The following is a 26,246-nucleotide window of genomic DNA, read 5'->3' on the forward strand; positions in this document are numbered from 1 at the left end:
GTCTTAAAAGCTCAGCTCAGTTTTGAGACTTGGCAATTTAAGAACAGTTATAATTTAAAAACAAGCAGAAATAGATCTTGTAGTTTATAATTTAAAACCAAACACAAATAGATCTTGTACTGGGCTTTTCTTATCTGTTATTTTGACAGTGGTACCCATAGCTGTCAGTGATTTCTGCTGTAGAATCTGGTGGAAGGAGAGAAGTTGTTCACATTTTCCTTCTGATTTGGAAGGGATTCAAACAATTAGTGATGTCTCTTTTCACAATAAGGGCAAAAAACAAAGACCAGGAAGTTTCAATCATCTCTTTTGAGGTCATTAACCTTACTGTATTTCATAATTACGTCTGGATTTGGGGGAGGAATTTCTGAGAGTCCAAGTCCAAGGACATCTTTTTTCCTTCACTGCATGAGAGGCAAAGCTATTAGCTTATGTTACTAGCTGATTATTTTTAGCAGAGAGTGACTACTGGTACCACAGCTGCATGCAGAAATGGTCACTGAAATGTTGCTGAAACAACAGCAGCCATCTCCGCTGTCAGTATTGCATTTACCAAGACAACAGTTGTACCGAGGTGGCCTCAAGTAGTTCAGGGCTTGGAGGGAGGGCTCATCAGCACGACTGGGAAAGTTTGGCCCTTGAAGATTGCATCCTACTTTGTGTGAGTGCAAGGTGCTGCTAGTTGAGTGCCTGAAAATCAGAGTATTGAAAACTGTCTGAAGTTAGTGAAGCTCAGTTGTCTGTGTCTCCTCACAATGACTTTTTGCCTTGTGTCACAATTCGATGCCACCAGGCTTCAGGTTCAGGAGCAGAAGAGACTGAAACTGTCCATTTGAACCACTCATTTCCTTTTTGAGTTTTATGTAGTTCTCACTATACCACTAATGTTGCTTTTAAAGTTTTCCTACCTTTGCAATTTATTTTCTAAGTAGTCAGAATATCTCTTCTTCCTGCTGTACACTTGGTTTGGAGATGATATCTAGCTTTTCTTCATTTTTTTAGTATTTTAAATACATGCTCAGCATTATGTCATTTATACTCAGTGGTGATAATTACAGATACATAAAGAGTAAACAACTTTATCCAATGCCACAGTAGGAGTGTTGCTGTAAAGTAAAGGGCCAAGGAAAACTTAAGGCTCAGTGCTGAGATAAGTGAATGAACACTGAATGTAACCCTATTAAGAAATTGATTACAAAAATCTGAAATGAAGTTGCAAACAGTATCTCGTGCCATCCAGATTAAGAACCACCTGAATCCTACAACCAATTTAGAGAAAAGCAATTACAAAGCAAACAAAGACAACAAACTTTTTTTTTTTCCTGCTTACTACAAGGAGCAATATAAAAAAGACGTTGTCTTAGGAAATTGGTTTGTAAATTTCTTTCTTTTTACCATCTTCCATGGCTGGCTAAGGTATTTCATTTGTTAATGATGTAGTTTCCTGTAATGTTCAAAGTATGTAAGCGTAGAAGTCCTGCCTGAGTATCAAACTCAGCTAGGGTGGAGTTGAGTGGTGACCAGGAAAAACAGCTCAAGTGCAAGGAGCTGAAGGGATTTTGGAATACCTCTGTTCTGTGTTTCTTTAAGAGTGCAGAAATGTATTCTAGGCAGATATATACCTGCCTAGAGCAGGCTTATGAACACCACCTACTCTTCCTCTCTTTCTATTGAAGAAATCATAGCATCCAGTCCATTGGTAATACAGACTTGATTGTCTTTCAGATTTGTAACCTTTTCTTTTGAGTTTCATTAGTATGAGTGGAAATTCATTTGGACCTTGTTATTAATATGGTGTTAAGGCTCTTTTTACTGACTATATTTGACCTTCTGGTGTTGCCTAACAGGGTGCAAACTACTGAGCACCTATTGCATTGCTGAACATGTAAAAAAACAAATAGCAAAACCCACAAGTACTAAGAAAAGCAGTTTGAGGATTTGTGGAAATTTTTTTAAATATTAGCTCAGGTTTGAACCCTTTTTAAGAGAATCCTATTTTTTTCTTAGATTTGGAAAAATCTAGACAAAAATAAGAAGACAAACGCATATACTCTGGACTAAAAATGATAGTTCTTCAAATGACAGAATCAAACCTAGTTTGTGGAACTTTAATTAAAATGTTGAGCAATATTGAGTAAAGTTGTGTAGCATGTACTTGTCTCAAAAACCTTAGCTGCTATGCAGTTTTAAGATTGCCTATTGTAATCCAAAGAATTTTTAAGCACACTGCAAATACAAGGGAATATAAACTACAACACATACTCTTGTTGATGGAAGTTCAATCTGCCAAGATTTCTAAAACACGTGGCTTGATTTACACAGGTGCTGTGTATTTACAGTTTCTTGATTAGATTTTTCTTTGCCTGGTGGAAATAAAAGTCAGGCAACACTAAATTTGTTTAAAAATCAGTTTGGGGTTGTTAATGGTACTTTTGATTAAATTGTAGCCCACTCAAATACCTTCTGTCAAAAAAATATTGGAGTGGGATAGTGCTGGAATATTCTTTGTCCAAAATGTAGTCAAAATTGTCCTAACATTTTTTTCTCAGTTAGTACTATGCCTATTCCAAGAACTGCACTTGTTAATTATGTTTAATATTGGGGTGAGATTTTACTCTTTCCCATATTATGATTCTACTGGAGCAAAAAGGGTGGGCAGGGGAAGTACCAAAATGAGCCAGATTTCACTATGCAGAAGAATGTAAAAATTAGAAAGTTTGTTAAAGACTGGCAGCTAAGTGATTTCCATAACAACTTCCAGCACACTGTGGGCTGAAAATGTGCTGGCTAACCTGTAGAATAACTGATGACAGGGATATAAAAAAAACCTCAAGAAAGATAGAAAAAACTGTGTAAATTCCCAAGCTGTAGTCCTGTATGGGAGACATGGGGAAATAGACTGTCTGGAGTTGAAGGGACCATGAAGTTCTGCAAAAAACAGGCAGGTTGAACACAAAGAAATTACCAGGACTAACTGGCATTCTTTAAGAATGCTGAAGAAATTTTAAAGCAGAATATCTGGCTTTCTAACAATTCAATATTTCATTTTTAGTGCTAGGAGGTGTGACCAACCAGGAGTTGATGGCCAAACCCAGCTTCTCAGGCAACCCTGTGATCTAGAAGCAGGTTAATGTATTATCTCTACAGGAGAAGCTATTAAAAGTGTTAATAAAATAAGTCTTCTGCAAAGTGAAACCTAGCTTTATGAATTTCTTGTAGGTGTTTTTTTGAGTCAGTAAACCTGGTTAAGTCAGCCACTGACTGGGTATGGTTGGGTAACTGACCAAAGCCAGGAGAGAGGCAATTGGGAAAATTTTTTTTTGTGTTTGGTGTAGCAAGGGAAAAGGCTAATGGGGGACAGGAAATGAGAGATTTAGTAATTATGCAGTAAAATGTCAGATGATATTCATTACAGGTAAAACCAAAGTAGTGCAAGTGAAGAAAAGCAGTCCTATGGTATCATCCAAAATGAGAGGATTTGAGCAGGCTATTAGTGCTAAGGAATAAGACCACGCAGTTCCATGAGAACATCAACTTGTTGCTAGGCAGCAGATCAAGAAGCTAATGAAATACTAGGAATTATTAGAAAAGGAATAGAGAACAAAACAGGACATAATTATGGCAATGCATGAATTATATGGCTCATCCCAAAGATGAGTATCATGTGCAGCTCTTCTCCTGTCATCTCAAAATAGTTACAGAGAAGCTGGAGAAGGTTGAGGGGAGAGCAGTGCGTATGGTGGAGTTGGTTCTCTACAGGGCCCAACTAACTAGACTGGAGCCCTTCAAAAAAGAAATTATGGGAATGAGTAAATCACTGGAATTGCATAGAGGGCAGACAGTGATGGAGAATAAGATGAATAAGGGACTGGAAGTTGAGCCCTAGCAGGAGCCAGGCTCAAAGCAAGCTAGGGGGGGTGATGCCTTGTGAAAGCTGACCTAGAACAGAGACTAGATGGAGCTAAAGAATAAAGTAGGTATTTTATTAAGGGGCCTCAATAGATCCACCTTGGGCAGTACAACCCAAAATGGCCACAAAATGGACAACTGGTCTCACACATTGATAAGTTCTGGTCCATTTGCATATTGGAGCTAATTGTCCAACTACAGCTTTAGCCCATGAAGTCCCACCCTTCTTGCTTTCTCTCTTCAGTTCACCGTTGTTTATGCCTGAAATTTGGATCCTTTGTCCTTGGTCCCCAGCAAGAGAAGGAATTGTTTTGTCTACCTTTCCTGTGAAGAGAGCTTACTATCCCCAATATGAAGCCTCAGACTTATACCCTAAAGCAGATCAGAATCTGAAAAATATAAAAGCTAAAACCTGAGGCATGAGGACCATTCCTTCATGCACTGGGTAGGAAAGACCCACAGGGTGCAAAATGTTGATGGTGCCTGGAACAGGCTGGGTGCATGCTTGGAGAAGAGATACACTGCATGCTGAGTTATAGACCAATTGGTACACAGCCAACCACAAGTCATCAGGGAGTATGAATGCAGAGAGAAGTATTTTTTATGCTTGAACTCTTTTTTTGTTTCTTGTTTGGTGGTGGTTGTTGTATGTAACTTGAGATCACTCCTAGAGTTAAAAATACAGGAAAATGCTGAAATGATAAATGGAATATCCCAGTTCTCCAGTGTAAAAATGGGTTTTGATATAAATTAATATCATGTCATTTCTGATAAATCCTAAAAACTTTTATCTAATTAATCTTTGAATTCTCTGATTTTTCATTACAGGGATAAGCAAATTTTTCCAAGTGTCTGGTAGTCCTTTGAATTTTCAGAAATTATTTTTAATATCAAAACATAGCGTCATAAACCTGTAAAAATGTCCCACTCAAAAATATTCTACCTAAGCAAAAGCATATCTTGGCTGTAGAATTTTCTGCCCTTTGCAAGAAAGCTTATTTCTCAATAGAACTGAAGTGCTTTAAAATCCCTCTGTCAGGATAAATACGAGATTTCTCAGTTACACCAGAGGCTCCTTTACTGATATGTGTATAGGCACTGTAAAACTGTTAATTGAAAAAATAATTCTTTTTCTGTTAGTTCAATGCCAGGAGCTTGATAACTGTGATTTCACAGCACTAATATTTAAAAGATGTTTAAAGCAGAAGGTGTTCTATAAAAGCAGAACTTTGTTTCTTAAGACTTTGTTTCCATTATACAGATAACCATTTGGAAGAATTTCCTACCCTGCTTCACTGTGCAGCCAGATTTGGCTTGAAGAAACTTGCAGCATTTCTACTCAGTTGTCCTGAGGCCACACGGGCTTGCAAAGTAACCAATAAATATGGAGATGATCCAGAAAGCATTGCGAAGAAGCACGGGCACGAGGAATTAAGAAAATTAATCAAAGAATTGTCAGTAAGTCCATGTGCTTTCCATGTCATCTACAGCCAGGGGGCTAAGATGTTGTACTACTGAGATCCCATAGCATCACTTCTTGTGAAGACTAATACGTTGTAGTCCTTCTGTCTGAAAATATTATTGTACTCCTGTCTCAGAAAGAGGAGTCAAAATGGGGTACAGCCCCTTTCTTTGTGCACTAATGGTTAAGATCAGAGCTTTTACACTGCTTGAGTCTTAGGCATGTAATGAAAAGGAGAACAGTGACCCAGAAGTACTTTATGTTCTGGTTAGATTGGTGCTTTCAGCACCCAAATAATGGTTATATTGTAAGTAGTCTAGACCAGCTGTCTAGAGTAGGACCTAAAGACTTCTTTAAAGGTCACTCTAAAAGGGACTTTGAACTCTCATAGCACTGCTGTTCTTCACCATTCAAAAATGAGTTTTTTCCTTGCAATGGTTGTTCATGACACTGTGACTGAAGGCTAAATTTTATCATCTTTAGATGGGGTAAATATTTCTTCAGCTGGGTAGGCAGGAGGGGTTTGGAGCAGTAGTTGTCCTTCCATGTGAAAGGTAATAGTAAAATAAGTTTCTCTCCATGGTTTTAAAATTGCAAATTATTGCAAATAAAGCCTAGAATTGCAGTAAAAATGCAATGTACTATTGTGAGATTTGAGAGCCTTAACCTATTTCAACTCTTTTTGTGCTAACTGCAATATGTACAGATACGATAATTCTATAGTTTTTGATACTGCAATTGAGATCAAATTTAACTCAAGAAAAATATGTTCCTCTCTACCATCCAGCATAAAGCTGTCCGTAAAACCGTGCTGTCTTCCTGGATCACCACACTAGTAATTTCACATTTAACAATTTCTAACTACTTTAGTTGCCCCACAGTCATTCTTTCTCTGGTCAGGAACCTCCTGCCAGTAGCAATCTGATGTGTAAGGTCAGGCTTTTCAGCTCTTGGAGTTTACCAGTTTGGCTTGAAGAGAATGGAACTGTATTCCCTAACCTCCCTATCTATGTATTTGGCTAAGTGTGTTATGTATGGTCAGATACTCCCAGTAAAGTGTGTTAAAGATTGGTAAAAAACAGGCAGAATATGAATAAGGTGATATTTAATTCTTGGTGAAATACCTTGGTTTCTTTTTCAAGATGATCATATGAGCTGAAGGGTTGAAACATGAATGAAAAACCATTTTGGAAACATGGTTTCCGTTGATAATTTTTCATGTTTAATGATAATGATTAATTCCATAGGACTTTTTTTTTTTCCACTAGTGTTGTAGAAACTCAATTTCTGATGTGTCTTTGTTGTCCACTCCGCATGGAACTGGAAGTTTCAGAAAATAGGGAATTTTGGTTTTATCCTAATTGATTCATACTCTGGTTTGGGGCTTCTTCAAGGGAAGACAAGCATGCATGGTACAGGCAGACTAAGGTGATATGCAGAGAGTACACTGCAGTTCTGCAGTCTCTTTACATTTTAATAGACCTTGTCAGTGGTGGAAGGCAGTGCTTGTGAGGGTGATTTTTTTCACTCTGTAAAGAGTGTAAAGTGTGTGCATAACTCTGGTTAGCTTTTCTTTATTAATAAGGTTATTAATTGTCCTAATAAAGTCTAAGTATAAATTGGTCAGTCTAAAACATGTATTTAAAATGGCAACTGAGCTCTACAGTGTAATTTTTCATTAAAACACTTCTCTGATGGTATATGCCTGTTATTGTTTGCACATAAACAGTTAAAAATAATTGTTCTCTGCTTTCCCAAGCATGAACACTTATACCAGTATTGAAGTAAAAACTACTCTATGGACACTGTAAATGTGTGTAGTCTGGATAGGACATGCAGTTGTACTACCTGTTTGCAGTTGATTCAAATGGTTTTGCTTACTAATGCAACACAAGTAAAAAATCTAAGCGTGCTTCGAGTCTGCCAAATGTGTAATATGATACTATAGAAATGTTAGCTCCAACCGCTGGAAGAAAAATGGCTTATTTGTGTCCCCTGTAATAGTGCACTTAAGCAAAAACACTTACTGTACCTCTGTAATTGATGGGAATGTGGAAAAGAAATATTTGAATGGCTCTGAGCCAAGAAGAATTTAGTTTAACCATGTTCCTGGAACTTCCCATTACAGCTGTAGTGTTGACATTACTTATTATTAAAATACAAGTACTTTTGCATTTGGCATACCTCTCACTGTTTCAAAAGTGTTACTTGTGTTTGGTTGTTCCTTTAAGGAATAGCCCCAAAGTACACATAGTAAATCATTGCTTCTGTCTTAAAGAGCAGTAGGGTTCCTGAAAATTGTATGCATTAAAACATACATTTGATTTTTCCAAAATCCTGCAAATTGTCTTTCATTTGCTGGGGAAAAACCAACAAAACCCAAAAGTGTGACTTTGAGCTGGAGAACTCTTAGGGGAGTAAGAATTCCCTGAGATGATTAAAGAGAGAGCATCAAAAGATGAAGTGGCAACAACTCAGCTACTATTTCTTCCTTCAAGCCCAGCAGGCTTTACAGCCCTTTTTGGTGTCTGCTGAGCAGACGAGTGCTCATGGCTTTTATTTGTTAAGGCCCTCTAGCTTCCTAGTCCAGCAGGCTTAATGGAAAGGTGTTTAGGGCTCTCTTGGCAAAGGTGAGCCATGGGAGCTGGCTGGCTTTCACCAGGAGATCGTCTGAACGGCATAAGTGCCCTCTCCCTGCTTAAAGGGAAAACCTCTTTCTGCAGCTGGACACTGACTGTGTTGATGTGTGGAGTGTTACAGCCACAGAAGACAGATCTGGAGATCTGGAGTGCCTGGTGGCTGTGCTGGGAGCTGATCTCCTGATGTGCCAGAGCAAAGCACAAGGGAAGGATCCCACATCACGAGGCATGCTCCTCAGCTGGATGAATGCACACAGAAGAGATTTTTCTGCTTTTAGTACCAGTGTTAAGTGCAGGGCAGGGTCAGTAAATGCTAAAACCTCAGACCCGTTGGGATCCTGTATATATCTGTGCTTTCACCATGGTAGTGTCTGCCTCCTCTGTCAGAATTTCTGCATTTCAGATGCTCCTTGAAAATGTCTGCTCTGGTAAGGGAACACTACAATACTTGGATGACTTGTATTAAAGATAATAAATTGGTGAAACTGTGTCTGAAAGAGTCTTCAGTGAGGATTCTAATGAAACTCAGTTTCAAATGTGCCAGCAGTTTATTAAGCAAATTGTACTTTTTTGCATTTTAGCACAATGGGCATGCATTTCTAATTTCTACATGTTTCATTATAGTTCAGATAAAGTAATTCCCTCTTCTGAAGCATAAAAGAGGGACACACTTATCTGCAATAACATCCTGAACTGTTAGTATTTTGATTTCTCTTTTTGTCTGTACCTTCAAGTCTTTGAATGTTTTCCACAATTGCCTATAGGCTGGATTGCTTGAATCGAGTGTCTCTATTTAAAATTAGTAAGAGACATTTGGTAGGAATACTGGCAAGAGTCCTTGAATTTGAGCCTTTGAGGCTTGGTTGATCCAGCTGATGGCTCAAATGCCCGTAGGAAATGCTTTTCATTAGCCACAGGTCAAAACATATCTGCAGTCAACTGTTCCAGTACCTGTGACAGGTACTTGTAAAGTGACAGTAGTTCTCTGGCATATCAGGGCTCTATTTCAGATGTTTGCCTTCTGCATATGCTCGGTCTCTGAAAGCTGCTTTGACACAAGCTTGTTCTTCTTGCCACCAGCTGTGGCTACTAAGTCTGTGTAAAAATTCTACCTCCAGATTATGAAGAAATCACTGAAATTATGTTCTTATCCAGCACACAAACGAAGACTTTAAAATAATGCTTAGAAATTGTCTCACATCTAGGTGAGTAAGAAGGGGAGTATGTTCAATCTGTGACCTGACCATTTAAAACTGGAGGTCACACTGGTAGCCACTTTAGGAATTTGTGCTTTGGCACAGGAGTAATTCTTTGTTCCAGCACTTTGGGTTTCTAATTTCTCCTTTCTTTTAATGAGAGCTGTGTAGCTGAATGTGTTATAGCCAGGAAGATTACGGTGTACCACTGTGGTATACATCAAAAAAAACCCCACAATTCAGAAATGTTTTATTGGTTGGTTAATGCAAATGCTTTCTGATTGCTGGCTTCAGCCTTTAAAGCAGATTCCTAGGAGTGGCATAAAAGTTATTTAAATATAAAAATTGAAGGGTCATTTCTTGTTATCACCACACAATTAAAACAGCACAAATTAATTTTTATTTTTAAAATACCTTCTGACATTTCAGAATTGCTTACCAGAAGTCTAAGGCAGAAAAGGCAGGTCAATTGACCTTTTTTTCACCTGCCCTGTCGCCAGGTCTGTAACAATCTGCGGCAGAGCAGGAACTGATAGAAGAATTTTCTTCCTCTGCCACTAGCAAAACTCTGTCTGGATTTCTTGTTTAACCTAATTTTGTGTCTGCCTGCTCGAAGCACCCCTTAGGCTGCTATTGAAAATATAATAGGTATTTAATTCTGTACCTATTGGTGGAAATTCCTTCAGAATGGCATAGATTGAGATTGCCCTGCAATGCTGTTCAGAAGAAGCTTGTTTTCTTTCCAGAAGGGAGAGTTACAGCAATTCTAACTCATCTGAGCTACACCCTGCAAAGCCTAGACCCTCAGTTACTGAGTTCACTGCTGTTAGAAGTTCCCTCGGTAGCAGGGAGAAGCACAATCTTACAGCTGGTTATAATTTTCACTCAGAGCCTTTTTTATGGAAGATATATGTTTTAGATAGCAGGGGAGGGTGGAAAGACATTTTTCTTCCTGAAATGCCAAGCTATATTTTTATAAATCATAGCAAACTGAAAGGATGGGCAGAAATGTAGTTTGAGAAGTAATTCATCATTGTACACCTCTCCCCTTTCATCTCTTACTTTGAAGTGCATGGTTGAACCAGAATACGGAATCTCTTCAAGTATCTTCACCTTGATGAAATAGAAAACAGTCTACAGAAACAGGGTGTTGTGGAAATTGAGGGTACTTTTCGTCTCAGTTGTTTTATGTGAAAAGAATCTTACTTGGCTTTGTAGCTACTCTTGCCAAATGACAGGAAATCTTTAGACTGCAGGAATCCCTTCACCAAGGATTGTCATCATTTGCTGAGGAGTTCTAGAAGCCCTTAAGAAATCAGCACTTTCTGAACACAGAAGTACTATTCTTCCATTTATTTTTAGCATTATGTATCTGTAAAGGACTATGGCACGTGGCAGAGCTTCTCACCATGAAACAGATTTTTACATCCATTTGCAACATCTTCCTCAGCTATTAATTTTCTGCCAGGGAAGGATCAGATGTAGAAAGATAAAGAATCTTAAATGAATCTGATTGCCGTCAATAGTTCTTCAATTACTTTAAATGCTATTGCAGTATTGCATGAGGCCATAGCTCATTGCTTTCAAATATCTGGTAGACTATGTGACAGAGAAGAGGATTAGTCTGGTTTCTGAAATTCCTTCTAATCCACCAGTGAGTCCTTGGTGAAGCCTGCTGGAATTAATTCTTGCCACAATATTTTAGTGCTCAGAAATGTCAAATGCATGCATTCTTTGGTACACTGGAAATTACCTAGCTGAAATGAATGACTTAACGAATTCTTTGATACTCTTTAGTGAGTGGATGTTCACAAATCAAATTCTTCAAGAGAGGCTTGCTATTATCCAGTCTTGGTGTTTTGTTTTATGTTTAAGATTTGTTTGGGGAATTTTTTTTTTTCATGTATTCTCAGAGGGATGTGCTCCCTGTAATAAAAACTTGCTAGCACATACTGCCTTTTGAGGTCAGGCAATTTATGCTTTAGTGAAGAGATAAGATACAGACTGAGCAGAGAAAGTGTTGGCTTCAAGGAGGAAAGACTAGATTTTTCATTTTGAAAAACCAGCCATTACACTACTACATATATTTTTTAAGTTTCTGTATTGACTTTTATTCAGGCTAGAACCTTGCACCTTAACTGTGATTACATCTCCTGTCAATAGCTATGCAATTGAGTGCAGCCTTCTTGAAAAAAGAATGATAAGTGGAACAGCAGATTTGGAAACTTTACTTTTGTATAAGATGCCTATTGAAATTTGTGTGTAATTTAGAATGAATGAGAATGTTTTTTCCAAAGAATTGTCTGGTATTTTGTCTCATCTTTTGATATTCCATAACTGCGGCAGTGACACAGTGGAAGTCAGTTATTTGCAATTCACTATTAGTAAAAGCTTTTACAATTTTTAATGGGAACTTGAATACTAATGGAATTTCACACAAAATGCTTGTGAATTAGAATCAGGGAAAATGCAAAAGGATTCCTCAGTGATGATACCTCAGTTCTTAAATGTATTTAGGATTGTAAAAGCTAAAGTGGATTTTCACAGGTTTTTCTGACTGTTTGTTGGTGCAAGATCAGCAAATGTACATGGCTAGGGGGGACCATTTATGAAGGTGGGATGGGGAGTGTCCCATTTTTCAGAAGTACTCTGTAGGCTGAAAAGAACCATTCTCATAACCTACCTGGATTATTAAGCTTTGAATTTGCTTGAACATCTAAAAAACATTTGGCTAAGCTGTTTATGTTAATGAAAAATGGAAATGCAATACTTTATAGGAAAGAGAGAAAATAAGTGACCATGTTATGCTGTTGTAGAAATCAATGGCATGGCTATGTCAATTCTGGCCTCTGTGTCTACAAACGTGTGTGGATGTGAATAAGCTGAAGTAGGTAAAGGCTCTGCACTAGCTTGAGGATGTGTTAGCAAATGAGCTGCTTCTGCCTAACGTGTCATGGAAAATGACAAAATTGGACATGAAATACTGTTGTGTGTAAGGTGTCATTTTTCTATTCAGCTTGTTTAGAAACTGCTGAAGCTAAAAACATAGGAGGCTTGTAAAAGGTTAGAGATTTTTGTGGATGATGAGAACTTTTAGTCACTATGTAGTGTGTTTTCATCATGAGGGCATGAGTTCTCTACCCAAATTAAAACGAGTTGCATGAAGTTAAGCAAGGAATTTTCCCAAGGAGAGAATACCCCACAGTTTTCTATTTTAACAGATGTTCCTTTCACCTTTCAATCAACCTTCCTGCACTGATGATATCACTAAGTATATTATTGGGTGGGAGGTTTTCTTCCTTAAATACAGACATCTCAGAAGCCCTTACAATGCAAAGAAAAAAAAATGAAGTTTTATAAAATTGTCTGCTAGCCCATTTACTGCAGAAGGAAGGATTGCTGGGGCACTTCAATGGAAAGTCTAGAAGCAAGTTTTATGTCTTGCCTCTGTCAGTTGCAGCAATTTGAAGGTTTATTTGTGGCTCTCATGAAGCAGATTTACCCTTACATAGCATGTGCTGCCAGCCTGATTATCTGGAATATGCCCTTTGGCTGCCTCCCAGTGATCTGTGAGGAATCAAACATTATCATATCTTACAAGTTGTTGAGTACAAAGAAAGACAGCATATCAGCAGTGCTTTTGTCCAGCCCCTCAGAAGGAAAAAAAACCCCAGAATTTAAAAGAAATACAAATAAAGAAAGACCACAACAGAGGACAAAAAAAACCAAACAAACAGTAATAAGGCTTTTTCAATTTCATGGGGGAAAATGAAGGAAGAGTAGGAGAGGTAAGGAGCTGTTAAAATTGTTGTGGTAATTATAATCTGCAAGCCAAAACCACCTACATTTTGAGTGACATTGTGAGGTCTGAGGAAAGTGTTTTGATCTCAGAGCCCTAAGAAAAACTAGGTGGAGAAGCAAGAATTAATGAGTAAAGTTAGGTAAGAGGCTTGCTGAGTCCTTAGCAATCTGAAGTTTCGCTGCTCTGCACAGAGCTAATAGTGAGTTACCAGGCTTTGCTTCAGCTGTAATTTATTGCTTAATTAGAAAATTGTCTTTGGGCTCTACATCAATAGGATGACCATTAGGGAAAGGCATTTCTCAAAGCTACCAAGCCCATTATATGGAAACTACCTAAGAAAATCCATTTCTGCCCTGCATAGTGTTAGTTCCATTTAACACAGCCCTCCAAGGTCTCAATTTATAATTCTGTCTGAGGACCCTGCACAGAAGGAACACTCTTTATTTTGCCTTTGATTTTTCCTGTCCCCATATGTTTTACGATAAATTATTTAGTGTTTCATTGCCAGAACTATAGGGTGTTGAGTAATAATAATTATTTCTTCTGTTTGATGAGAGCTTAAACATGTTTTCTGAGTTCCCACACCCTACCAAACTCAAAAAAACCTGCAGCAGTTGACTTAAAGAAGTCTCCTTTTGTGGGAAAAAAGCCAATGTAACTGCTAATAGATTGCTTTATAGTACATGTTAAATAACCATCACAATCACTGTAGTTGAAATTTACGCTGTGTATGTAGCAGACATGGGCAGCCCTCCTCAACCCCACAAGCCACATGCCAGAATCTTCATCTTCACATGTTGGAGTTTTGAGAGCTGTTCTTGAGCAATTGTTAAAGGTTCCCCACAGCTCTCACTGTGAATGTGAGGTACATACCTGGATCTTAGCACTCTCTGATGATGCCAACCTTCAGAGCCATGTTGGTGTGATTTTACTTGTTCCTGAGATTTCTGATAATTTTACTGCTCCTGTATGGCCTTGGGATGTGACTTGGAAGTCAGTATTTTGAAATATCCTGCTTAGGACCTGCAGGTGGCCTTCTGAATTCCAGCTGAGTTCATTTGCTGTTAATAAATACAACTTTCAAAGAAGCCCAAGAATATAAGTAGACAGAGATAGCTCTTGCCATATGGAAGACACTAGCAAGTCCTCCTTGGGGTACAGAGGAAAACAGAAATGAGGATCTGTGCCACCATGGAAGTAATAGAGTAAGTTTGACTCCTAATTGGATCATTCAATCAAGCCTTCAAAGATCCTTTTTAATTAGATGAGTTTAAAAAAAATGCTGCCAGTTGATAGCCTGTACTGTCTTACATAAATGGGTCAAAGGATTGAACAAAAGTTTCCATGGAGACTTTATATGACTGCAAGGTGCTTTCCAAATTAATTAAAGTCTTGTGTTGCAAGGAAAAAGGTTTAAAGGTAACAAAATCTAGCACAGGTGTATAGATCTGCAGTCAATTCTGACCACTGTGTCCCAGGGACACTTGTCATCACTGACAACACAATCAGTAAAGTTTTAACTGTAAAAGCTACTGAATGTTATGGAGCTCTTTCTTCTCTTCATGACATTAAAAAGACAGACCCAGGTGCAAGGCTAAGTTAATCATGCACGTACAGAACAAGAAAATAACCCTTCTTCTGGAAAATTCAGAACACATAATTTCAGAATTCTGAAAGCAGCCATGATTAGGGAGAACGGTTCATATCATTTTTTCTAGATTATTTATTAAAGACTTGGGGGTTTATTTTTAACGTCTTTTTCTTTTGTACATATTAATGCACCTGTGTAATGCAGAGAGAAAGATGATATTTCCTACTAGGTTTTTAGTAAATAAAACAACAAAGAAGCAAGTTTGCATATACAGTACATTGAAACTGCATTGTGTTCATAACAATTCAGTCAACATTGAAATGTTAATTGAATACTACTTATTTGTTTAGATAGTAAGTGTAGACTAATCCACAGATTTTTCTGATTGCAGGAAGTTTTGTGTTAGATTGGTAAACAAATTGTTGTAATGGTAATATCAGTGTTATTGCTTCTATTGGTACTCCACCAAGCTCATACCATGACAGTATAGAGGATAGAAATGTGGTTTAGAATAGCCCCTGAGTGAGTAAATATTTCCATGGTTATTGATATCTTCAATTTTTGCGCTCAGCATTGAGAGGAAATATATATGAACATCCCTATATCTAAATTGCTGTCAATAGTGTGATTTAACAAAGTTATTTTAGTCTTTGGCTCGTAAAATTTGCAATTCTGTTTTTAGCAAAACACTTCATAATTCTAAAGATGTTTTTCATTTTATCCTTCGAGTGTTGCTTTAGATGTAATATTCACATATCAGTGTAGCTTATATGTAAAAGTACATGGTGATCTTTTCTAGAGCTCAGATTCATGAAACTTTATGCATTAAAATGTGATTTTATGAATTAAAACTGGAATTATCTCACATTACAAAAATCTGCCAGTATTTGTCATCCTGTAGATCAACGGTTAATTGTTGAACTGTACACTTAATTTTTATCCCAGCTCCTGTATCTTTTAAGCATTTCATGCTCAGAGTATACTATTTTTTTAAGATTAAATTTAGAAGTTTATTTGGTAAATATACAAATTAGATTAGATACCCTCTGTTCCTGTCACCTTTAATGGTCTGCAGAAATGACTGGAGATCTAAGTTCAGAAATCCCAACAAAATTGTTGCCCTTGACCCATTCAGATCATATTTTATGTTTGGGTGCAGAAGAAGGATAGAGACAGATTATTTGAATCACAAACTTACAAGGGATATTCCACAATTTTGCTGTCTGTAGCTGCTGAGAGGAGTGAATGTCAGAGCAGTACCTTCATGTGTATTGGCAAGCCCCTGAGTCTGGATCTGCCTTTCTGTCACTCCCATCTCAGCTATTCTCTGAAACAGGGCAGAGCCATGAGGATCTAACATACCTGCCTCAAAAAATTGTCATATTCTATTTAGTCTGTCATATTCTATTTATGCTTTTTAGTCTGTTTCACAGTATGATCACATTTTTTTATATGCTGTGGATTAGGAGTGAGATGCAGTTTCCTTGTGGGTTTTTCCCATTAACACTTGGATATTTTTTATTTTAGCATCATCCATAAGAACTTCATTCTGTCCAAAAAAAACCCCAATAGCAACAACACTCAAAATAATAATAGTGATGTGCAGCTTTTGAATAGCGTTTGCAGGAACACAAAATTCTGTGTCTCTTTTGTGATGGTGGATCCTCTTTCCCTTTTTCCATCTGTACATGGATGATTAGACATTATGGCTGAGTGAGGTTGGTTAGTTTGAGATGGAAAAGGCCTAAATGTTGTCCAGGAAAAGTCTTTATGTTCTGGGAGAATCCTTTAATAGCTATAAATCTAGCATAATATTTTGTTGAGAACCCAATTATGTTAAAAAACTAAATTTTCCTCAGAGTGACTCCTGAAGACACGTTTTATTTTTGCCAGTCTCCTTCTTCTGTCTTTTTACAATTACTTTAACTTCATGCACTGGAAGCTGGTAAAAGAATTGTTAATGTGTCAAGCATCTTTAAACCAGCTTCTGTTTCAGCTTGGTCTTAGAGTGTGCTTTGCACTCTGGCAGACTTATTCAGTCTTTCAGACTGCTCAGCAAATGGAGTATTAGACCTCTGAACCATCACAGGTTCAATCAATGCCACTAGGACTTTGGAATGGAGAAAATCTCCTTCAGAGAACTTCTTCAGTCCTTCAGAAAAAAATCTTCTTTCCCTAACCCTTTTATATGAAAAGGCTGGAGTAAGTAAAAAAAAAAAAAAAAAAAAAGTATTAAAGGAATTATTAGGTCAGAGTCCTAAGATTATTTGCAAAGGATAGGACAGTGCAGAGCAGAAGGCAAAATGTAAATGTGACACTAATCCCTGGGCTGTGCCAGGACCCACAGGAGGAGGAGGAATCATTGCAGAAACCTAATCTGATTTCTAATCTATCAATCAATTTTATTTCACAGAAGTGATGTATGTAAAATTTGGGTTGGTAATTTATAATTTTGTTTGTTTGAATCGTGATGGATTTGTGAGCCTCTACCCAATTCTTTATAATTTTGGCAAGTGGCAGTGCTACAGTTTGCCTGTGAGCTTCTGTTCTTTGGGCTGATCAAGGAGATGATTCTGTCCCAGGAGACTTGGTAAAGAGTCAAACCCCAACTGAATACAAAGTTATCAAAGCAACTGAGTAATTTTTTTGTTACACCTGGTTGCTATTTTCATTGAAGACCATTGTTTTGATTATTTAAATTATCTATTCAGTTTATCAATTTATTCACAACTACTGAATTTTGCTACAACTTTGTTCCATAGTTCCAAGCCCTCAATAAACTTGTGGTAGTTTAGGTGCTTTCACTGTCATTTCCTCTTTGTCACTTCTTGTCTCAGTCAAAATTATGTTCATCTCTCTCTTAATCAGGGTAGTGCAACACTTATTAAGAAAAGGATTAACACCTTTGGGGCTGTTAGATTTTATTTTCTGCACAGAAGTAATGGGAGGGTGTTTTCTAGCAATTGAGAAAAATAAAGGGAGTATTAAGTCTGGAACTTTTGTTGTATGTATGCATGGTTTTTTTATGTATGTGAGTTTTTTGATTATTGCTACCTAAATTCTATATGCTAATAAAATGATGGTGTTTGTTTAAGATACTGTTGTATTAATTATGTATGACATGTGGATATGTTAAGAAGATGTAAAGCTATTTTAGTCTACTGTTAATTTTCTCTGACTTAGTAGTGCTGACTGGTGGAATAACATGACAGAGCTGTTATTCAGCCTTACATGCTCCTATTCCACATAGAGAAATGTTTTGCACCTTCATATCAGAAGAGTCTCTTTTAGTTTGAGATATGAGTCCTGTCTTGTCTCTCTGTTCCCCTTTGTAACTCCTCTTAATGCCCTCAGTGGAGTTCACAGTACATCTAAATGATAATACCCTTGGAAGGTACCCCTGAAATAGCTTCTAGGTCTGGAAAAAAGGCAGCAAATCTGCCCTTTTGAAATGATGGGTTACCCTGTCCAATACTGCTTGTACTGCTTATCAGCACACAAAAAAGAGGAAAAGAAGGAATGGCTGGAGCAGAGGTTGGAGCATAGCTTCACTTCACCTGATGTTTTCTGTGACAGCAAGCTGCAGTGATCTGCTCCAAGATCAACTATATTTCTGTCTGTTTGCCACACTTGGAGGAATGTCAGGGCAGCCAGGGATTTGATGTTCAGATCACAGAGACCTGATGTTTTTTGAACACAGGACACTTGATCTAGGCAGTTACCTCATTGGAGGGTAATGCAAGTTAGAGCATTATTTCTGAAGAGAAGGAATCTGTTTGTATGACACATGCTGTAGAGAGGAAAACAGACAATGCTCTGGGAAAACAATGCAGCTATCCTAAAATAGGGGAGAGAAAAAAAAAAAAGGAGGTGTTCTGTGGTTAATAGTGATGGACAAAGTGATAGAAGCATTTTGTTCTGGTTTTGTATGCTAGTGTGGATGTTGTCAAAAATTTTGGAACTGAATGCATTCTCCAAGTGAATCAATGTGTTTTTCAAGAAAATTACTGGAAAGATTAACCAGCTTCACAGCAAAGGAGACATGACTGGTAAATTCAGAATTAAAATTAAAGTCTTTTTTTCTTGTGAGTTCATGGGAAAAATAGCCTTTTTACCAGAAATTCTTGTTTCTTGTTGCAGACATGCTATTTGATCCTTCTGATCTTCTGAGTGAAATACATTATTCTCTAGGTAAAGAGCAGCTGTTCCACATACAGGTCTTGTGATTAAACTTCTGTATCTTCAAATCCTCACTTAGCTAAATAAACATAATATTCTCAAGAAATTATCTCTGGATTGTTGAAGCTAGCAGTTCATGGTATTCCTGTGTCTGTGTGTGTGTACCCTCTTCATGTCCTTTAAAAAAAACTTGAGCACTTACATGACAACACAGAAAATTAATTTTATGCACTATAAGTAAATCTGAAGTGTTAAAAGCTGGCAGACAGGAAGACATTATTTGACAACCAGTATTTTTTAGGTGCTTCCAGATCTTACTCCTGCTGTAAATCTAGCAGTAGATTGGAGGTGGACAACTTGACATGAGTATAGCTAAAATTACTTATGTAAGCCTCAGTTTGCAGACCAAATATATTCAAAAAGGGTACCTGTGCAGATGGGCTCAGATAAATGAAAAGTTTCAAACTTCTAGGTGTGAAGGGCTGAGGAAGTAAAAACTGTTTTTTGCAGAAGTAAAATTTATTTTGAAACTTATTAAGTCTAGATAGACTTTTGCGTTTGCTTTGGTGTGTTTTGCCATTTCTCTTTGCGCTTTTTCCCTGCCACAAAATCTGTGGACATGTAAGTGGTTTAAGGACCTATAGAATTCTCATTCTATGAATTCCACTGTGTATTATAGTGATAGTTTAAAAACTTTTTTTAGATTAATTATGTTAAGTGTAAAGTCAAAAAATTCACAACTTTTATACAGGAACAGAGTAACTTCAGTGACAAGTGAGCTGTGTTATCTATTCACTTGCAAGTAGAATATTTTATATTCTGTAATTTGCTATGTCTTTATCTCAGAGCAAAGAATAGCTAGATCAAGGTGATAAAAAACAGTGGCAATCTATATACAAAATATCAGAAGGAAATACTTCTGAACAAAATTAGTCCTGGAATCTATATTTTGCATCTGGTGCAAACAACATGACAGGGCTCCTCCTTGGTTTTTGTACTTCCGTGACCAATAAAATGTAGTCAGTAGAGAAAGGTTTGTGCTTTTTTTGGCTTCTGAGTCATGTCCAAAATTGATTTGCACTGTTACCTCGCCTCTTGCTTTCATAAGAAACTGTAGGCTGTTCCTCACAAAACTGGAGGAAGTGGCTGGTGTGTTGTCAAGTATGCAGTGAGAGGGCAGGGGTTTTTGAGAGGTCAGACTGCGTGTGAGGAGCTTGAGGAGAGGTTATCACTCTCCAATCTCCATTCCACAACTGAGTTGTCTATGAGGGAAAAAGTAAGGCAAAGGAAAGGAATTTCTTTCCCTGCCACTTTTTTTGCTTTTCCCCACCTCTCTTCCTTCTCTGGATGATTTTGAAGGATCCAGAGAGCAGCAGATTGTGCCAGTCTATTTCTGTGTTTGCAGTTCCCAAATATTGCAGTATTATCAAGATGTTTTGATTGGGGCTTTCTAAGTGGTGTTTACTGTAGCTGATGGTTCAGTCACAGCTGTTTCAGTAACTGTTACTGTATCATTTATACATTTCATACTAAACAGACAAATTAAGTTTGGCAGGGATTCTTGCAGCAAGAGCTCAAGATTTGTAATTTGTGCAGTTACAAATCCCTCTCTCTCTGGTAAAACTGCAGGATAAGGGAGGAGTTTTGACTTCCAGGAGCATTATGGTTTTCATTTCTGATATTGTGGACCTGCCATATCTCCTACCAATGGAGCGATGGAGGGAGGAGTCTCCCTGTCCTTTTCCAGCATCAGTGGGAAGGGAGGAATGGTTTGCTATAGATCTGGGCACACCTGTCCAGACCAGGTTCCCTTATGTTGTAGCATACACTCAGAAAATCCTTTTTGTCTGGGATCACAGGAAAAGGCCAGCATTTAAACATGGGGAGAAATTTAAGACTGCCTGCAGGTAGGCCAGCAGAAATTTTACCACCCTCTTTTGATGCTGATAAATTGCGTAACTGAATTTGTGTTTTTTATACTGCATCAGTTTGGAAACTTTGACTAATACACATTTACTCAGGATGTCAGAGTAATATCTTGGAATTTGTTAGTATCAGAACTGCTGGGGCTTGTGCAGAAGGTTTCTTCTGGCTCCATTTTTGCATGCTAGTATGTGTATTTTTAATCCAATGTAGAGACCAGTGCCTATCCCAGTTTGCCAATCTGATGTTTGCTAATCCATATTTGGGTCTTGGGATTCCCCACTCTGTTCTGGGTTACTCATTTCACGAACAGAGATGAGTCATACTCTTCTTGTGAGACTATTAAAACTCTTGGCGCTAGAAATGGAACTGAATCACAGAGGAGGTTCTGCAGGATCTTATGATAAGAAGAATGTATACCAGTTGTCACTGATTCAGTTGCTGGGGGGAATAGCTACATCACTTAATGGTTCAGAATTGAGGAGGCTGAGAGAAAAAGGAGCTTGACAGATGTGAACTTAAATTCAAATTATTGGGTTTTAGCCTAATGGTAAGAATTACTGGGTTTTAGTTGTGATCCCACAATAATTTTAACTAATATAGCACCATATTATGGCCAATCATTGGTAATATGCTCTAACATTAGTGATGGTGCTAATGTATTATCCTTATGCTTTATTATTCATCAAGTTATTCCCTTGGATATTTCTTTTAATTTAGTTTCCCTTACTCCTGGAGTTAGTCTGTCTTTAGCCTATTGTATGCAGGAGATCTGCCTACCATTAGCAAATTTTACCAATTTCTCAGTTACAGAGAGTTAGTTTATGCTTTTCCAGAAACTTCTATGTATTAGCAGAGAACTTCCTCTTTATAAGATACTTTGTAAGGAAGCTGAGATGTTAGACATACAAACCTGCTACAGATGTATTTCTGAAAAGAAAAAAGCAGTTTTTAGGAAGAAAAAAACATGTGGTTCTTTATTAAGTGCTTTGTGTTTTCTCCTTTTTTTCATTTTTCTTTTTTCTCAGTGTTGCAGAAAATGCTGAAACCAGAAATAGCTAGAACTTGATGCAAGCAGAGTAAGGCTTTCAGAGAATGAATTATCCCATTATGGAGTAGCCAGAATTATTTGTTATGGCACTTTCATGGCAGATTTTGGTAGTGACTCTCATTTACACCCATGTAAGAGATTACAACCAAGGCAAACAGGCCTTGGAGGAGTGTCTTCTCTATAAAGTCCTGTTATCTTTCTCTGCTGTGTAATGATATTTAATAAAATGCCTTTCTCTGGATACTTTAATAATTGCTAGTTGAGCAACTTCACTCCTAGGTGTTGCATATTTGTTCATCAGGGCTTTTTTCATATTTAATTTTTCATCTTAAGCTGTGAGAAAAACAATGCAGGGCTTCAGTAAAGCCAATGTAAGGATGTTGGTGAACTTCTAAGGAATAGGAGAGCTCTCAGAGATCATGAGGGTGTTCTAATTTTTAAGTTGGCATTTTTTCAAATTCTCTTACTGATTAAGGCCTGGTTCTTTATTGAAGATTCTCTGTGTACTTCTACATTCTTAAAATGCTGTATGAGCTGGGATTTTGAGGGTAGTTTCAGCTAAAAATATTTTGTGCTGACTGTCAAAGTACTGTTGAGATGAATCTGATTTCACAGGAACTGATGATGTTTTCTAAGCAGGTGTTTCCAGATTTTACAATAGTGGTGATCTTAGCAGCACAGTCTGAACTGCTCCAAATACATTCAGATGGCTTATGCATGTGAGAAGTGGTTTTGTCAGAATGTCTCAAGCATTCTTGTTTGAGAGAGGTGTATGACAGCAGCTCAGTAGTCATAGCTGAAATATATTTTAGAGCATAGATTTAATTTGATTTGATAAGTGGCAGAAGAGTTCTGTCTTTTTTTTTTTAATCAACAAGGGTTTGTCTTACCCTATCCCTATATTTTGTAAATAATAAGAAAACAGGAGAAAGTGTTGTCATTTTTCCCTTTTAACCTTAGTGCTGATTTCACAGACTTTTTTCAAGCCATTTGTAATTGTTTTCATTTTTATTTTGTTATCTTTTTATTGAAAAGAATTGTGCTTTTTGTGACTCAAGCATTGATTAATTTGATCCTAATTGCGGAACTAATGCCAGTAATACAGTTCTTCTCATTCCATCAGATGGGCCAAAAGATTGCCATTTTCTGCATTCATTTTCTAGTTTTAGTAAAGAAGAGCAGTTATTACTTTTCTCCAGTTTTTAGAAGTAAAAGGAATTCGCAGAATCTTTCAACATTAGCTGGAGTTATTTCTCATTTGGAGATGAGGAAGTTCCTGACCTGAGGCAGAAGTTATCTGAATAATGAAACAGTTTCCTCTAACCTCTGCAGAAGTTGCAGTATGAAAAGAAAACTTTCATAATTCTAATGAATGTATAACAGAGTATTGGGGTGCAGCTAGAATCTTACGCTCTTTATTCATGTCTCATCTCATTAAACTGGACCTGTTCATACAGATGTATCTTAGGTTTGAGCAAAAATATTCCATATGTGTATATGGCTGAGTGGGTCAGCTTGTGTCATGTTTGCTCTGTATTGGTTACAGAAGCCATGCACTGAGCTGGAGAGAGGAGTTGTTCTCCACTTGACTTCTTCTTGCTACAAGGATACCGAAAGATAAGGCTAGAGAATCTGTTTCCTTAAAAAAGCTTGCTTTGGGGGCATTAAACTCAGGAGTATAGGGATGAGAAGTGAAATATTCTTCAGTGTCTGGAGTCAGATACTGTGTCATTCAAAGCCACCCGTCCATTGGGCTACACCATGGTTCTCCTGAACCTTGGTGGAAACACTAAGGCAGAGGTTTACATATGCCTGCTCTGGCCAGGGACTTGTGGGCTGCTCAGTGGGAATGATGCATTGAGGATCTTTAGGAGCGTGCAGGCAATCTTCCATTTTACAGATGATGTGTTTTTCTGGGAAGCATATGCAATGTATCCCTAATGCAAAGGAGGAGACCTCACCCCCTCACCCAGTGGGTGTAAATCACTGGCAATGTCCATGTAAGGCAGTAACTTAGCGGTAATGTTGTGGAGGGTTTTTTTGGTAGGACTGTACAACCTGAGTTCATATTTGAAGTTCAGAGGAGACAGAGTTCATTATAGAAGTACCCTGCATTGTTTATTCATCGTGTACTGATGCTGCTGTGCTGACCTTTCAGCTGTGGAAGTAGTATGGCCCCCAGCATTAAAGCAATGTACTTCCTCCAATTTCATTTGTGTCTTACAGAAATAGCTGTGCTGGAACAACGCTTCCCATAAGGTCTGCAGGTAGAAGGAAAGGATTGAGGTGTTGCATAGGGGTGATTTAAATTGCTGAAAGCATCACATTAGAAAAAGTGGTTTTAATGTGCTGTTGTAGGAGTGCAGCTCAGTGGCAAAGTTCACTTTTACTGCACAGCACAAGCATTTGAACAATGATTCAAGACACAAATGAAATTTACTATACTACAAGGTTGTGTGTGATATTGGTCACTTACCACTAATCTGCCATAGATAAAAGGTCTCTGTCTCTAGGACCAAACTTGAGAGGTGCCCCAGTTCAAGAGGAGATCATCACCATGCAGCCATGGCTGCCTAGCAGGGAGACCTCAAGGAAGGCTCATTTGGGATAAACTCATTGCCTTGCAGTCAGATTACATGCAATGGGAAAGGTGTGCATGAGACTCCTCGTAACCCACAACTTCCTGTGCTCCTTGATACATGAGTCTTGGAAAACTCACCTGCTAGTCTTGTGTTACATGCATGGTCAGTGTTTCAAGCTCCTGTGTATTGATGGTCGCAGTGTCAATCTGCTCCTTGATGTTTTTTCAGAGAACAGATTGAAACTAGAGGAGTTCTTGGCCTGGCTACATCTTAGGCCTTTACCAAAATGTTTTTGGTTTGGTTAGGGTTTCAAGTGCATCTGTCACACAGGGTTTTATGAACTAGTGTATTTATTCCCTTTCTCACCTCCAGAGTCCCATAGAGGACTGGGTAACTCCCAGCTGTGGCAGAAAGAAAATCCTCAGAAGTTGGACGGTACAGAAGGCAAAAGGCAGGGCAGAAGGAAGCACCATAGCTGCTTTGGATATTTTCAGATTTCATTCCTCTGAAGTCTGAAAATGGATGCTGGCAGGGAGTTTCTTTCCTTCACTTTTGAGTTTGTAGGTGGAGAGGGAACAGATGATGGACAGCAGCAGCTCAAATCTCTGTTCTAACTAAGCAATACAGCACCATGCTGGGCACTCATCATCAGTGTTGACAGCAGCAGAGGTGGGGGTGGACAAATTATACTAGAATAACATGTACATCACCAGGAGGATGTAGTCCAGCAAATGTGGGAGCTATTTCTGCTTTTTGAGATGCTAACCAACTCCTTACTTTTAATTGAGATTGGCTGTCCATTGCCCAAGGGGTTAAGCTGTTCTGTGTTCAAGCCATTCTTTCACACTGCTGTAGGGGAGTAATTGTGTTCCACAGTATTTAATTTCCTTGCCTAATTAAACTAGAAGGAAAAGGAGTTCTGTTGTACAAAGAGTAAATTCCTCAGTGATTTACTTCATGGTAAGTAGATTTATATAGAAATCCATGGTATGAAGCTAAATGTACCTGCAGTGCCATCTGTCTAGATTAGCTATTCGGGTCAGCAGAGATCAGCAGAAGGGTGGCAGCTAGAATTTATTTTAGCTTTTGTTCTTTGTATTACTTTTGCAGAATGCTGTCACCAGCTCAGTTACTTGATGTCTTTGTCAAACATCTCAGTGAAAGGGCCAAAGCTTGTTCTTTTTGGTGATGGACTTCTGATCTGCAGTTTACAGGCAGGACAGTGAGAAAAATCGGTAGTTTCTCTCTCACAGCTAAACAAACAAATAAAAGAGCCTCAACTGATTATTTACTGTCTCTATGAGACATGCACTGGATGTTTTTTAAATGTTAAAATAATAAAGTCTACAACTCTTTCATCCGGTAACCATGAAAAAACACTTGAAGAGATTACAAGCACTGCTATATTGGGATGCTGTAATTAATTTTTATTAATATAAAATTGTGTATATAGAGCAGCTTTTCAGAACGTTATTTGCCTAGTAACTTGACTGAATGGAAAAATGCAGTCATATAGCAGAATTTTAGGGAAAGACAGGAGGCAGCAGTGAACTGAAGAAATCACCCTGTATGGACTCATGGGTTCAAGGGCAGAAAAGTGCTTTTAGTCTGTGACAGCACTTAGAGCTCTAGAGGTCTTGTCCATGACGAGGGATTTGCAGTAATATGTGTTAACATTATGGTTTTTTTTCTACTGATTTCATTGAGATTCTTACTCTTCAGCCTTATATATGGCAGAAAAGGACTTTTCTCCTGGCTTTTTTTTTCCTTGACAGTAAATCTCTGTACTTTCCTGAAATTTCTGAGCTCTAAGAGGCTTTGGGGCCTGTGTCTACTTAGAGGTGGTCCACACTTGCACACTCACTTCTGCTTATAAATGACTGGGGAGGATTATTAAAGAAGTAAGGATAAA

At 37.9% G+C, this 26,246-nt stretch overlaps 1 protein-coding gene across 2 annotated transcripts in view; it reads left to right on the forward strand.

Annotated features, from left to right (window-relative positions):
• BANK1 (B cell scaffold protein with ankyrin repeats 1) overlaps positions 1-26,246 on the forward strand; it is a 136,165-nt gene that overhangs the window by 54,141 nt on the left and 55,778 nt on the right. For both annotated transcript variants that reach the window (XM_059844182.1, XM_059844183.1), the window contains exon 8: positions 5,171-5,367. In XM_059844182.1, the coding sequence (XP_059700165.1) occupies positions 5,171-5,367 (197 nt within the window). The remainder of the gene's footprint in view (positions 1-5,170; positions 5,368-26,246) is intronic.

The sequence above is a fragment of the Haemorhous mexicanus genome, chromosome 4 (assembly GCF_027477595.1).
Source record: "Haemorhous mexicanus isolate bHaeMex1 chromosome 4, bHaeMex1.pri, whole genome shotgun sequence".
Lineage (NCBI taxonomy): Eukaryota > Metazoa > Chordata > Aves > Passeriformes > Fringillidae > Haemorhous > Haemorhous mexicanus.